Raw genomic sequence first — 15780 nt, 5'->3', positions numbered from 1 at the left:
CAAAGTCACAGAAAAGATGATCTACGCTATATCCACTGGCCACTTGAAATCGATGACGTATTATAGCGTCGTAAGTCAGTAAATTTACTCGGCTCGCAGTACGTGAGTTGCGTGTTTGAGTCCCATCAACGAACATGCTCCCTCTTTCAGCCGTGGGGGCATTATAATGTGACGGTCATCCCCACTTTTCTTGGGTAAAAGATAGTTCAAGAGTTGGCAGTGGATGGTGTTGACTAGCTGCTTTCCCTCTAGCCAATCACTTCAAAATTAGGGATGGCTAGCTTTGCGCGAAATTCAACAAACCGTAAATTTACCGCAGGACTGAACGATAGAACCATGTACTGAAGAAAACATTTTAAGAGTATTTTAATGAAGCATATTCTTTTTTTCAGAAAGTTTACTAGCAATAAACACTTTTTATTTGATTTAGCTAAACAAAAACACAGAGTTTCAATCTCTACGACCCACTAAATCAGAATATCAAAATAATAATACTAACGTAGCTGGAGAAAGTCCAAGTCATGCCTGTAATTTCTTGTTGTAGTTGGTGCTAATATTTTACATTAAGTTATACGATCTGATAACTGTAAGCTCTAACACATTCGTATAATGTATATTAGAATTTCTCATTTCTGTGATGCAATAATTAAACCAATTCTACCTTCAATTATGTTTTCAAGTTATAACGAATAAAATTACTCTCAAGAATCTCCGCCACAAAAATCTCTTCTTCATGATTACAATTTACTGATTGTATAGAAAAGTTTGAAAACAATTTCAACCATTAACAATATATAAAATGTTAACTTCCATGACTGTTTTTTTTTCATCCACATAATGCCATTTCTTATCATTATAGTTTTTAAAGTACGTGCTATACAAATTTTGTTTTGCAGTTACAGAGAACGTGGCGCCATCTGTTATCAGTAAATTACACATTATTTATTGATGCTCATCCTCATGGTACTATCTGCTACTTCTTTGCAAAATTGAACTTTATCATTTTCTTATAAATATATATATATATTAACTTTTTGTAGCATCATACATTCACTATTTTAAAAAATATTATCATTCTTTAATTTTAATACGAGGGACCGGCTTGATACTTCTAAATTGTAAGAATAGAAAAAAAAATACTGTTAGGATTTACACCTGAATATTCTTTAAATGTTTTTTGTTTGTTTGTGAAGTAACACTGACCGGCAAGGTGACTGTGAAGGACCCACGCCTGTCTGCGGACCGGTGGTAGAGAAACATTAGCCTATTGGCGGATTACCAACTGTTAAGACTAATTTATTCTGATCTTAAAAATTGTACATATTGGAGCACATCAGTACAGTTATTGAACTATAAATAGATTGCAAACAACCAATAAATATTTCCAAATGTGAACCAGTAAAATATATATTATCATAGCTTGTTTGTTTGTGTTTAATTATGTACAAAGCTACACGAGGGCTATCTGTGCTCTGCCCACCACGGGTATCGAAACCCGGATTCTAGCATTGTAAGTCCGCAGACATACCGCTCTGCCACTGGGGAGCATTTTCATAGTTATTAATGTCTTGGATTAGACTTTTTATATTTGTGAATGTGGCTCCATCTTTTGACAACATATTATACCCATACTGCAATTTTCTGCACCATTTCTGTTATTAAAACAGAAAGCTAGAGTATCCAGCATCAACTTGTTTATAGTCGCTTACAAACAGAATGAACTAATTTTTTGTGTATAGTTACGATTCATCTTTCGAAATTTTTGTCATACCAAACCTCTCGTCACGTTCTTCAGCTATCTAAATATCAAAATTTTTTGACGCACATAAACAAAAATTACCACAATGTTTATCTTAAAAAACATTATATGGTGAACGTGACTGATCACTATCTCAGTAAATATAGTTTTTGTTTTATCCAGGGGCGGCAGAAGTAATTAAATATGTGGATGTTCTTTTGTGTCCATAACTCATAGTTTGTATTTATTTTTCATTAAAACGAAATAAATTAATTAATCATTTTGCAAGCTCAAAAATATACACATAACAGTTCTTTCGTTTGTATTTTTTTAGGGAGCGGGGCAAAACTTTTGCATAAGAAAAGATGAAAAGAAACCAACGCTTTTGTTTTTTACATCTTAGTCATTATTCAATCACTTTTATAAATGGGTCTCGATCCCTACAGTTTAAAAATTAAAATACTATTATATCTTATCATTGTTAAAAGAAACCTTTTTAGATAATGAGGGTTTATCAAAAACGCTTTTGTTTTGTACATCTTAGTCATTATTCAATCACTTTTATTAATGGGTCTCGATCCCTACAGTTTAAAAATTAAGATACTATGTATTTTATCAATGTTAAAATAAACATTTTAAATAATGAGGGTTTATCAAAAACGCTTTTGTTTTGTACATCTTAGTCATTATTCAATCACTTTTATCAATGGGTCTCGATCCCTACAGTTTAAAAATTAAAATACTATTATATCTTTTCATTGTTAAAATAAACATTTTAAATAATGAGGGTTTATCAAAAACGCTTTTATTTTATACATCTTACTCATTATTCAATCACTTTTATCAATGGGTTTCGATCCCCAGTTTAAAAATTAAAATACTGTGTATTTTATAATTGTTGTTATGCGATAAAATTGAATATTGAGAATAAAATAAAAATTTGTATTGAAAAAAAAAACATTTCAATAAATATCGTATATAACATTTAAAATACAAACATACATTTATTTTGTTTGTTCACCTAAAGGACACGTTGTCCATACAATGAAATAAATGGTCAGGCCAGACACACCTGTAGTTCATTAGTAGTTGTATCTAATTTTGAACTGTGGACCAAAAGGAAGCCAACCAGTTGGTAACAACTGCCACATGCAGCCGATAATCTTAATCAAATAACACGATCGTCTATCACTACAGCCAAACGTGCTAAGCATGTTTGGTAGTACCACATCTAGAACCCAAGATCCTAGGGTTTCCAGTTCAATACTTAACCATTAGACCATGTATACACTTAGCCTGGATAAATCATTTTCTCTCTCTCCTGACTTCTGCTAGTACATAAATGACACAAATATGAATACCGGTTACTAATTATTAAACTTTAGCAACCCTCATTATGAAATACTAAGCTTTTTCAGAAAATATGAAAGAAAAGGTGACCATTTATGTGCAAAATAAAATTTATAAAATGTGTTTAAACATTTCTCCTGAATTACAAAATTAGTCACACATTTTCTATTTTGTATAAACAAACAAGAGGAAAACCAACAAAGGATTGACAAATAGAACACAAATACGATTTCACAACGTAATATTTATTCGTTTTAATGGTTTGAACAGTATATATACAGTATAACATCATTAACTGTGGTTATCAGCTAATGAAGTAACATTTATTTTCTTCATCTGATGAAACAAATTATAATAAATCTAATTCTTTTAATAAAAACATTTGGTTTTAGAAACTGCAAAAACGCAATGTACTTTAGTATAAAAAAGCAATTATATGATTTTCTTGTGTTAAACCCATTAATGTTTAACATTTCATAGGAAATATAAGCAATTTAATTCTTTTTTTTTTTTAGTGTAATACACTCAAGCAGGTACTTTACTTATCTAAGTTTATCAATATAAAAGCATACCATTATTTATCTCAATTTAAAATTTAGATTACGACTTCTGTGATACACAGTAGTCAACCTGGACTAAGATCTTATAGGACTAAATCTCCATTTCCCTTATAACAGAAAAGTCTTAAAAACTTAGTTTGGACTGTATAGATATTTTCACAGATATAACAAAATGGGTGTTTTAAATTGGCTTTTTTAAAATATATTATATTTTACTATCTGCAGCTATGAATACAACATTTTACATATTGTATTCAATTCTTAGTTTTTTTTTCTAAAAAGAGAAAAAATTTAATTTCTGAAGAATCCACCACCAGTAAATTCCATTCTCTGAAATAGAGAAAAATACACAACATAAGTAGTTAAACTATAACAAAAAGATTTAATTGGCAACAAGCAAGCATACGATTTTTATTGATTGAGATGTAACAATTTAGTTGTAGAGAAAAATGAAACTTTTTTTTGTAATAACAATGATGATTAGGCCAGATATATTTTGATATTTGAAAAAAAAAATTGAAAACACAAAATACTAAGAGATATCTAATCATCTAATAAATATTTATAATAAAATACAATACTTTAAAAGAAATTTAATTTTTGAAACATGTGAAAAGAGAACTTGACAAACAGATAAACTGAATGTATGGATGAAGAACAAAATAAAAATATCAAGTGATTGTAGTTTTAAAGAACATTCACTATACTAAGAACTATTTGAAAGATGTGAATATTGTATCTATACACTCCTGTTTTTATAATAAATAAAAATGTGTGAGGCCAGATTTAGATCTCCAGTATCCATATCGTATTGGATAAGCTAATATCTTGCACTACTACAATAAGTTTATTGCAAACAATTAGCATTTCAGATGTACTTTTGGCTGCTATAGTTCAGCTCAACTGTTAAGTTCCAGTATTCGATGAAAGTGATACATATGTAAAAGATAGGCTTAAAAGGGTTAATTAAGAAGATAAACGATTACAAGCATATGTGATTTCATTTTAATACAACGAACAACTAAATGATCCAAGTTCTTTTTAGACTAGCTGGGTTAAAGAGAGACGATGTTAATCAAAAACTTTTATCTTGGAGAAACTGCTCAAAGATTTTCTTTATTAAGAGACAGAATGGTTTTGAAATAAATCAGCAATATTCGAAGGACATTTTATGGATAATTCAAACTAGAGAAGATGATCAAACATTATTTATTTTCTAGTTGATTCAACCAGATTAGAAACATTATTTTCGAGATCACTAAGAAAGATGTTGGATATATAATTTTCCTCAACTCGAGGTCACAGACAAAAGTATAGTGTAATAAAAGAAAAGTAATTTTATGTTTTATTTGATATGACAATTAACATTTTGATACGAAAGATTCAAATCAAAGAAGATAAAACAAAATTACAGAGGACTGGTTGTGATTTATAGTTACTAGAGAGTGTAACATTCTCTTGTACAAATTTAGGCACTGACCATTTTAAATCACACCAACCCCCCCTTGTTCAAGTTACATACAATTAGGCAGTTTACGTCGATTAAACACACAAAAAAAATGAAATTCTTCATAGTAAGACAGAATTATGTCGAATAAACCTACCATATAAAATAAACATAAAAAAAATGTCTATCATCTAAATCATTATTTGACAAAAGTCTGTGTGTATGTCTGCTTATAACTGGTATGTACTCTTTAGAATCCCCAAGGAGTGATATCTGTGTGGAGGAGGGGTGGGGGTGGCATTTGGTTCTGATGTCTCTGTGGCTTTCCTGTGCATTAAAATGGCAGGTCAGCTAGTTACCATTATTGATACACTAGCACAGGGTTATTGACAAAGCAGTTTGAGTTAGTTTTAATACTTTTAATACACTTGGCTAATGGAACTGGGGGGAGGTGGTGGGATGAAATAATGATACAAGTCAGAAGCATTATTTCCTCAAAGTTTATTACTAAAAATAGTAAAATATCTTGATAAAAATCAGACAAAGACAAAAAAATCAGCTCAGAATAGCTGGAACACAATCAGTAAACACAATAAATTCTGTAGCTTTACTTATTTTCAGTCTTATAGCACTTAACAATATTCTTAAATTAGGGCTAACTTTGAAAAATCTTGGTGGATGCAATGAAGATAAATCTGGGTTCAACAACAGATGAAAAAGAAATTGAGAAATCTTAAACTTTTGTTTCTCCTTGAATGAAACAAACATTTAAGTTTTAGGAGCAGTGTTAGAAAAACTTGCCAAATCCAGGCATCTATAGCAACACATGGTGACCAGGTAAGTTTCAAGAGGTGAATAAAGATTTAAATTTGCAGTATTCTTTGGTGATAACAACACTTCTACTTTATAGCATTAGAGAGCATTTCAACATACATTGTAAAACTGGGCACAAGCTGAAAATGTTCGAAATGATGCTAACGTGAAAGTGTACAACTGTTGTTAGCCATAAATGAAGGAGATGGTGTATACAATCAGGCATGTACAGGTTTCAGGTAAAGAGTGAGATGGTGTAGGCAATCGGCATGTACAGGTTTCAGGTAAAGAGTGAGATGGTGTAGGCAATCGGCATGTACAGATTTCAGGTAAAGAGTGAGATTGTGTAGGCAATTGGACATGTACAGGTTTCAGATAAGGAGTGAGATGGTGTAGGCAATCGGCATGTACAGATTTCAGGTAAAGAGTGAGATTGTGTAGGCAATTGGACATGTACAGGTTTCAGGTAAAGAGTGAGATGGTGTAGGCAATCGGCATGTACAGATTTCAGGTAAAGAGTGAGATTGTGTAGGCAATTGGACATGTACAGGTTTCAGATAAGGAGTGAGATGGTGTAGGCAATAGGCATGTACAGGTTTCAGATAAAAAGTGGGATGGTGCAGGCAATTGGGTATGTACAAGTTTCAGGTAAAGAGGGAGATGGTGTAGACAAATGGGTATGTACAGATTTCATGTATGGAGAAAAAGAACCTTCCTTCAGAAAATTTACAATGACAACACCATTACAAAACAGGTACAATTTTTTGGCAAAAAAATTCTATACAAGAAAAAAAGTTCTCTCTCAGGTCAATATAACTACAATTTAACCCTTTCAAAGGCTTAGGCCACATAGTTATCACCAGATTGTAGAAGTTTTTAAAAGGCAGTGACACCTGTATTAACATTGCCCCAAAATGATGTAAATGAAAAAAGGTAAAATAATGCCAATTATATTTTTTCTTTCTGATTGAATTCACTCACAACCACTTAGTTCAATTTTTGAAAAATTGTTTTGATTTTTCTGCCCATTAAAGTTCATATTTCATACATAATTAACTTGAAAAAAAAATACAGAAGACAACTTTAATGTTTCTGTAGTTACTCCCCTACCTGCTGTGGTTCCACAAAGTCTAACCAGTCTGATGCATGTGTAGGTAACAAACCCATCGAAGAACATTTGTACAATGCAACCGCTAAAGAAACTAGATTTCCAAAAAGATACACAACTTTTTGGAAGAAAGCTTGGCTCCCTTCTATAAGTTTAAAGGCTGGTGACAAAAAAAAAAAGATAAATGAAAATAAGTTCAACAATAACAATGTAATCTTGTTGTATTTTATCAGAATAACAAATATTGTTAAGAATCTTTTCCAGTCCTAATCTAGATGTGCCAGGCATGTGAATTAGAATAAGTGAAACATGATTTAGCTCATTTCAAACCATTATTTCAATAATCTGAACAAGTTGACAGTTGAAAGAGTGCAGCTCACTTAACTTTTTAAACCCGAGCAGATGCTATCAGTGTCCGGCCGAAATTCTCGATTTACCCACTGGACAGTGACAGCATCCAATAACGTTTATGTCTCTTTGGCTGAAAACTAATCCAAATCACGTTATTATCCACTTTTTATAGATAGGCTGGAAATTGTATAAGGTATGATGATAATTATTAGGATATCCTGAAAATAATTTGCGAAGAATGCACAAAACATTATGGATTTAAAGAGGTAAAGATTAAACATCTAAACTAGTATACAGTTGAAATATAGTGCAGCTTACTTAAACATACAACATCTGAACTAGTGTACAGTTCAAACATCATGTAGCTCATTTGAACATACATCTGAACTAGTGTACAGTTAAAACATCATGTAACTCACTTGAAGGTACAACATCTGAACTAGTGTACAGTTAAAACATCATGTAACTCACTTGAACGTACAACATCTGAACTAGTGTACAGTTCAAACATCATGTAACTCACTTGAACGTTCAACATCTGAACTAGTGTACAGTTAAAACATCATGTAACTCAATTGAACGTACAACATATGAACTAGTGAACAGTTAAAACATCATGTAGCTCACTTGATGTTACAACATCTGAACTAGTGTACAGTTAAAACATCATGTAGCTCACTGGAACGTACATCTGAACTAGTGTACAGTTAAAACATCATGTAACTCACTTGAACGTACAACATCTGAACTAGTGAACAGTTAAAACATCAAGTAACTTGCTTGAATGTACAACATCTGAACTAGTGTACAGTTCAAACATCATGTAGCTCACTTGAACATACAACATCTGAACTAGTGTACAGTTAAAACATCATGTAGCTCACTTGATGTTACAACATCTGAACTAGTGTACAGTAAAACATCATGTAACTCACTTGAATGTAGAACATCTGAACTAGTGTACAGTTAAAACATCATGTAGTTCACTTGACGTTACAACATCTGAACTAGTGTACAGTTAAAACATCATGTAGCTCACTTGACGTTACAACATCTGAACTAGTGTACAGTTAAAACATCATGTAGCTCACTTGAATGTAGAACATCTGAACTAGTGAACAATTAAAACATCATGTAGCTCACTTGAATGTACAACATCTGAACTAGTGTACAGTTAAAACATCATGTAGCTCACTTGAACATACAACATTAATGGTGTTAGTGACTTATAATCATGTAGCTCACTTGAACATACAACATTAATGGTGTTAGTGACTTATAATCAAAATATATGATCTTAATTTCAGTAATCTTATCAAATGTAATTCACATGTCTCTACAAAAACACATTGCAAGCCCACTGAATGAGGTTAAAGAGACTACTTCCTACACTTACGAACAGTTTCTAATAAATTGGTGACAAACTAGTTGGCAAATAAATAGGAAAACAAACACAACTGGCAAAATGTAAACTTTAAAGGAAGCACAATATTTTAAATTAATGTAAACAAAAAACTCATTAAATCAGCATCAATTTCTGGAGAAAAAAACAATCTTACACTGCTTCACAACTTCTGTTAGAAAAATACTTACTAGACTGTATTGTAATCAGTGCTTTCACTGGTCGAAGGAACAACATTCCCACCATCATGATTGGAAATATAGAGATCGAGTTTCCTGCCATGTACATTATAAACAGGTTCATGGGGACTTGTTTTAAAGGTGCGAGAGCAATGTCCCAGGATTTCTGTTAAAGTAAAAATTTAAAACGTGCAATAATTGTGAACTCAAACTGGTTTAGGAACCTGTTATAAGAGAAAACTTAATGTTTTAGCTATAGATCTTGGTTGGAGATTGATATCTGATTCGTATCTTATAATAAAAGTGAATGGTCAAGTTTTTTTTCTCATTTCAAACATTTTAATGACATAATCACACATTTACTTACAGACATCATTATCACACTTCTAAAAGTGTTCCTTCTTATGTACACAACATAGATATTGTTACAAGAAAAACATAGTAGTCATATTATTTTAGAATTGTTTAATTAACCATTTTCCAATTATGGATGGTTTCCACGTTTTCCTTCATAATTGTAATTTTGTTATTTAAGGTCAGCTTTTTTGTTTATTTATAGTGTTTTTGGTGATGGAAGAGTTATGCAAGGCCAATCTTTTTTTGATTGATAAATAGTGTTTTTGTGATGGAAGTATTATGTAAGGTGTGCCTTTTTGTTTGTTTAGTGATTTTGTGATAGAAGTATTTGTGGAAAATTGATTCTTGCAGTGTTAAACAAGGGCTTCCTTTTTTTATATTAAATTTTTAAAATAACTGTGATGTAGCTTTAGATGAAACACATTTGTGAACTAATGTCTTCCTCTTAAACTGAAACCCACCACATTCCAAAATGACTGACATTTTGAATGTTTGGTTCTGTACAATCATGTTGAGTTTCATTATTTTCTGGGATATTCTATCATTAATAAGTCTGGAAGTTATTACATATTAAATTAAAAACATTATAGTTATTATATGTAACCTTGGAGTTTTGGGAACAAACTCATTCACTTTCAAATCAGACAAATTTCTCAAATCATTTCAAGTTCAAAACTGAATGACAGAACACACAATACTTATAAAAACTGATCATAATAAGTACAGTCTTATAAGTGCATACAGAATTATGTTTGATTATTAACATTTTTCAGATACATTGATTTATTATCAAAATAATATTACACCACCACATTGAATAGGTTTTATATAAAAAGAAACTCATAAAATTGAACAAAAAAAACTATTGGCAGAAAAGAGCAGATCAAACACCATTTTTTCATTTTCTTCCATTTACTATACTGATGTATTTGTTTTTTTTTTCATTTAACAGTTGCTTAACTCTGGGTTTGATGTTTTTATTGATATGCTACTTAATAACACTGTTTTAATTCCACATACAACAATACATGTAAATGCTTTTATTTGCCATAAATGAGTTTTTAACTGGTAAACTGGTTGTTCAACACTCATAATGAATGAAAAATTTCTTTCTAAGATCAGTTAGTAAAATAATGAAAAATTAAATTCAAAACTTTTATAAAACACTGCCAACTTTTGGTAGTTAAATAAGCAATATGATCTGGCCAAGTCATATCTCAGTTTTATAAAATCAGTAACTGCTATAAAGCAGACAACATCCAAACCAGAAAAGAAAGATTTTTCTATCTTTAAAACTTCCTAGTATATATTAGGAAAGTTATTATAAAACCCAATGTATCAGTATAGTTTCTTAAAATATTATTCAAATTAGTCTTCATCCTTTTTTAATATCCCTAATAAATTTGTCTTATGTTCACCCTTAATGTAACTTTGACTTGGGTACATAACTATCAGGAAAAGCAAGGTTTAAATTACCAGGAACTTGTGACCTATGGATATCAGATTACTCACATGTTCATCCTTTTACATATGCATATTTCACTTTCTTACAGGTACCTCGTTTCATTTGTGACTCCTTGACTTATAGTTAAGTTCAGTCCTCAGATGAAAAATGAGCCAACAAGGTTCTAGCAGGTTTTGTGTTTACAGCTCCATAATAATGACACTTTTAACTTTTTTTATCTTGAAAACTAATCTGCGATAGTTTTGATGTATACAACCCCATGACAATATCACTCTCAGCTACTCTAATCATGAAACTAATCTGTGATAGTTTTGATGTATACAACCCCATGACAATATCACTCTCAGCTACTCTAATCATGAAAACTAATGTGGTAGTTTTGATGCTTCATAGTTCAGGACAATGACACACTTAATTTTTCTGATCTCAAACTAATCTCTGCGAGAGGTTTGACACTTTACATCATCAAGACAGTGATAGAATTCTAAGTTCCTTAACATTGAAAACCAATCTTTGTGAGAGGGTTGATGTTTCTAACTTCAGGACAATGATATTTAACATCCTTAATCTTAAAACCAACCCATATACGTTGTCTTAATAATATTTCTGCTTTCAATCCAATTTAAATGGTTTGTTCTAAATGGAACAAATTCACCCTTAAAGAAATTAAACTAAGTAAATGAATGGGAAGAATTAATTAATTAATATTAACTTCTGACTAAAACAACCCATGTACTTAGAGCAAAACTAAAAAATCATCTTCGCAATCAGTATTGCCAATTATACTTTTCTTACCTTTCTACTTGTAAAGACTAGAAAACCTGAGGATGACAAAAATTTTGTTGAAACGTCGTACATTTATATTCAAGTTTTTATTACCCAGTCAAGCCGTCTCAAAACTTTTATTTTCTAAAAAGTGGGTTTCTCGTTATCAAACTAGAATGCACTGTTTCATCAGTTGGGTACCCTCACTGTTAATAATATTTTTGGCCATAATAATTAGTTACAGCAAATATTATTTCTCATGTTCAGTATGATGAAAGATGCCATTTTTGTGTGAAATACCAAAATTCATGAGATGTTTTGTACCACAATAACAACTAAAACGCATGTCTAAATAGTAATACTAAACAAAAGTAGACTTCTGGTGTTTTAGATAAGAATCTATGAGTCATCAATGTAGCAATCACATGCCCAATTCAGTAAATCCTTATGTAGTTTGAAAACTTCTTATGAATAAGGTAAAACTGTAGTATATACTGTGTAGTGAGGTTTACACAGGATTCTTTAAAGATTCGACAGATGTCTCACAACAATTCTGAAAAAGTATAAAAAGTTATGATTATATTTTAACCAACTTCTATGAAAGTTCCCTGATGCACAAGAACAACTTTGTGAAGTTTCACTTCTTCTCAATTTTAATTAAAATCATGTAATCTTTACCACAACAATTAAAATTTTAATGAGAGCTATTCTCAAACTAGTCTAGCTGTTAAAAACGTTAATACATGAGGTAAATGTGTCAAATTGTGCATTTCAAGCTGGCCATTAAACTTACAAAAAAGTATATAAATGTTAAAACACTAACTTTACAAGAAATCTTAACTTTTGTTTCAGTCATCTAACTACTATTGACATCACTACCTTCAACTTTGACCAACTCTGCATACATCGAATCCTGACCAACTCTGATTATCTTGACACCTGACCAACTTTGCATACCTTGAATCCTGACCAACTCTGACTATACCTTTTACTTGTATTACACCAAATTTCTTCCTGAAGTTTCTAAAAGGGCTTCAACTAGGATAGCACTATATATCTGAATTTCTTAAAAGTCTAAGCTTAGCACTTTGGTCCATGTTTAGGTAATGTGAATGTTACATCTAGAAAAACCTAGCAGTCAATCTTGTAACAACAAACTAATCAGAGGACATTCACATTAGAACAAAAGATCATGTAGCTGTTCCACAGTGTTCATTTAATAAGAGATTTTAAAATAAATGAAATATATAATAATTTAAACATTTTTGGATTCTAATACGTTAAGACAACTTACTAGTCAAGCAAAACCTTTAAGGGCTTCATATACACATTTCTCACCTTTACAATGAGACTGGCATCAGTTTCTTTGCTGGCCTCAACATGGACTTGTCCAAGAGAAGAACTGTATCCTGGTGGTGAGGCTAATTCAATCTGTCTTTCTGACTTTGCTCTGGAAGATTCATAGTAAGATATTGTAAAAAATCAAAACACTGTTAAATAAAATGAGAGTACATCCTCTTTGTGGTACGGTATCTTTGCCAACCCTACTCTCGATAGAGACTTGCAAGTTAATGACATTGCATCCCAAAAGTAACAAAGTTGTACAAGACTATTTAGCTTTGTAAACTTGATACTTCTGTGACTGATAGACAGTGATGATATTGTAAGTTCACTAAACTCAACGTAGATAATCATGCAAGTTGTTCACCCTAAAGTGGACCTAGTACCTTTTTTGAAAATACTTAGCTTTTTAGTTCCAAGAATCTTACAATCTCTAGCTGATAGTTGTGTTGAAGGAATAACTTCTAGCTGGGAAATTCTTTTATTGGTGATACTTTATGGTATTACACAGATTAGCTATTTTAGTAGAACCTTCCACATATACTTGTAGAACACTCCAACTATTTGGATGTGTGAACTAAATTGACCATTGACCATGTAATGTCATTTCAGCCTTATAAATACAAAGCTGTAATCATTTCATGTTAAATAAAGAACAATGGGTTCAAGGATTTCTTCAATTTTCTTCCTTGACTATACTATTATCAGAAGGAAATACACATAGGCATATGAGGAAAGGGGGGGAGCAACCCCCAGCTTGCAATACATATGGACATTTGTGCAAATTTTCAGTTTTCATTCAGGCAAAATTAGAAGAAGAAAATATGGTAATTTGGGCAGTTTTTACCTTCATTTGGGAAAAACTCATAACCCCATTTGAGCAAAAATTGTACATACCCCCCCCTCTGAAAACTTCCTCTTACACCTATGGAAATTTAACAGATCATCTTTGGGATGAACTTGTACATTCACCACTGTAATTGTCTGTTGACCTCTGCAAATCAAATACCAGTTATATGTCTATTTCTTGAGTTCAACAAATAGACCATAAATAACAAAGAAAAACAATATCCTTAATTTTACTCTTATTAATAGCTACTTTGTCATAGAGAATTTACTTTAAAAATGGTAAAAGAAACCTTTTCTCTAAAAAGTAAAGGATAAATTTAAATTTTACTTTTCTCAAGGAAGGGTGTACATGAGTGCCTTGAAGGACCTAATGGTCTTTTATTGTTCAATTGTTATGTTAGAATAAACATTTAAAGGTTTTATGGTTTTTGTAGCAACAACTCAAAACCTTTAAAAAGATGTCAGTTGAAAGAGCCTGAACATATTCAATGAAATGTTTATGCAGTGTCTGTCCCAATTTTTTTCTTTTAATCCTTATATTTCAAAAGCAGCCATGACAAAGACCTGAAAGTGTGGTTATGATAAAATTTTTGAACTAAGAAAATACAAAAATTATTTGTTAATGGTACAGTCATAAATACTAAATGGAGTAACATTGGACTGGAATTTAAGTCAGTTCTTTATTATTATTTCCTTATTTGAGAATAGCCATATTTACCAAATTGAGAAGTGAATTTATTAGCATGTTTTATGCAGAATTTTAAAAAGCATATAGTCATGCCATTTTATGTGTGTAATGCATGTTGTAGATCAGCTATTTTTAAGCTGTATGTAAAATGTTTAAGTTTTATTTGAAAAACTAAATGTGTTTCGTGAATAACCAAAAATATTCAAACAGCATTAAAAGAATATATAACAAGATCATACAATACTCTTTCTGGGTTATAAGAAAAGTAAGAGCCATTTTCCCAATTTAAAATAAATAATGTTTACATTTTTTTAGTACATAAAAATATTTTTGGTCGGCATAATAAAATTATTTTTGATGCAACTTTGACAGAAGTCGTATGAAATTTATCACATTTGGCAATATATACTATTCTATATCCACAGAGCACTTGTAGTTTATACCATTTAAATCATAAATACAGTTGAAATAATAAGAGTCAGTCTTACACAGTCAAGAAATAGGGTTATCAAGTCTTACCTTAAATGTATTAGGTCGTCAAGACATTCATGAAAAAATCCGAACAACTTGTACAACTTACAATCAGGTTGTTAATGCCCTGATTAAAGACATCACTTGGCTTTGAAGCAAAAAAACATGTCAATGTCCTCTTTTAACACCTTCCACATTTGAATACATTTTCCCATTAAGATGTTGTAGCAAATGAAAAAGATGGTAATCTGATGATGCCATATCTGGTGAATATGGAGGGTGGGGGTGAACTTCTCAACCCAACTCCATAATCTTGTGTTGCAAACGTGCCACATCTGGATGTGCATTATCATATAGAAGAAGAAGAATACCTTTCCAATTGACGAGTAAAGGGCATTTCTGATGAAGGACTTGATTTAAATGTTCCAGTTGTTGACTATAGATCTTTGCATTGACAGTTCGCTGTTGATTGAGGAGTTCATAATGAATTACTCCTTTGATGTCCCACCAAAGCATCACTTTCTGCGAATGGAGTCCATGTTTTGGGGTCAGAAGTCATTTTTGTCTAGGACTGAACCATTGTTTTGGTATTTAATATTCGTATAAAGAATCCATTTTTCATCACCAGTGACAATTCTGTCCAAAAATGGTTCATGCACATCACTCGCCAGAAGAGATGAAGCAACGTTCATACATTGGAAATGATGATCATCGGAGAATTCGTAAGGCACCCAAACACTTTCTTTATGGAGTTTTCCTATATTCTTTAGATTTTTACGTATTGAGAGACATTCAATTTCAGGGCCATTTCACAATATGTTGCCTTGGATTAAACTCAACAAGCATCTTCAGAGCATCAATATAAATTCCAATATGTCGGTCCCTGCCATCACAGT

General features: G+C 31.4%; 1 protein-coding gene across 1 annotated transcript in view; it reads right to left on the bottom strand.

Moving 5' to 3' along the window:
• Nucleotides 1-3589: 3589 nt before the first annotated feature.
• Nucleotides 3590-15780, bottom strand: part of LOC106459889 (ER membrane protein complex subunit 4-like) — a 15310-nt gene continuing 3119 nt past the window's right edge. The window contains exons 2-5 of the mRNA XM_013919560.2: nucleotides 12874-12985; nucleotides 8961-9114; nucleotides 7019-7176; nucleotides 3590-3978 (exon numbers count right to left, since the gene is read on the bottom strand). Of these exons, the coding sequence (XP_013775014.1) occupies nucleotides 3940-3978; nucleotides 7019-7176; nucleotides 8961-9114; nucleotides 12874-12985 (463 nt within the window). The 3' untranslated portion in view covers nucleotides 3590-3939. The remainder of the gene's footprint in view (nucleotides 3979-7018; nucleotides 7177-8960; nucleotides 9115-12873; nucleotides 12986-15780) is intronic.

The sequence above is a fragment of the Limulus polyphemus genome, unplaced genomic scaffold (assembly GCF_000517525.1).
Source record: "Limulus polyphemus unplaced genomic scaffold, Limulus_polyphemus-2.1.2 Scaffold675, whole genome shotgun sequence".
In the NCBI taxonomy this organism is placed as follows: Eukaryota; Metazoa; Arthropoda; class Merostomata; order Xiphosura; family Limulidae; genus Limulus; species Limulus polyphemus.
This window is presented reverse-complemented; position numbering and strand designations above follow the sequence as displayed.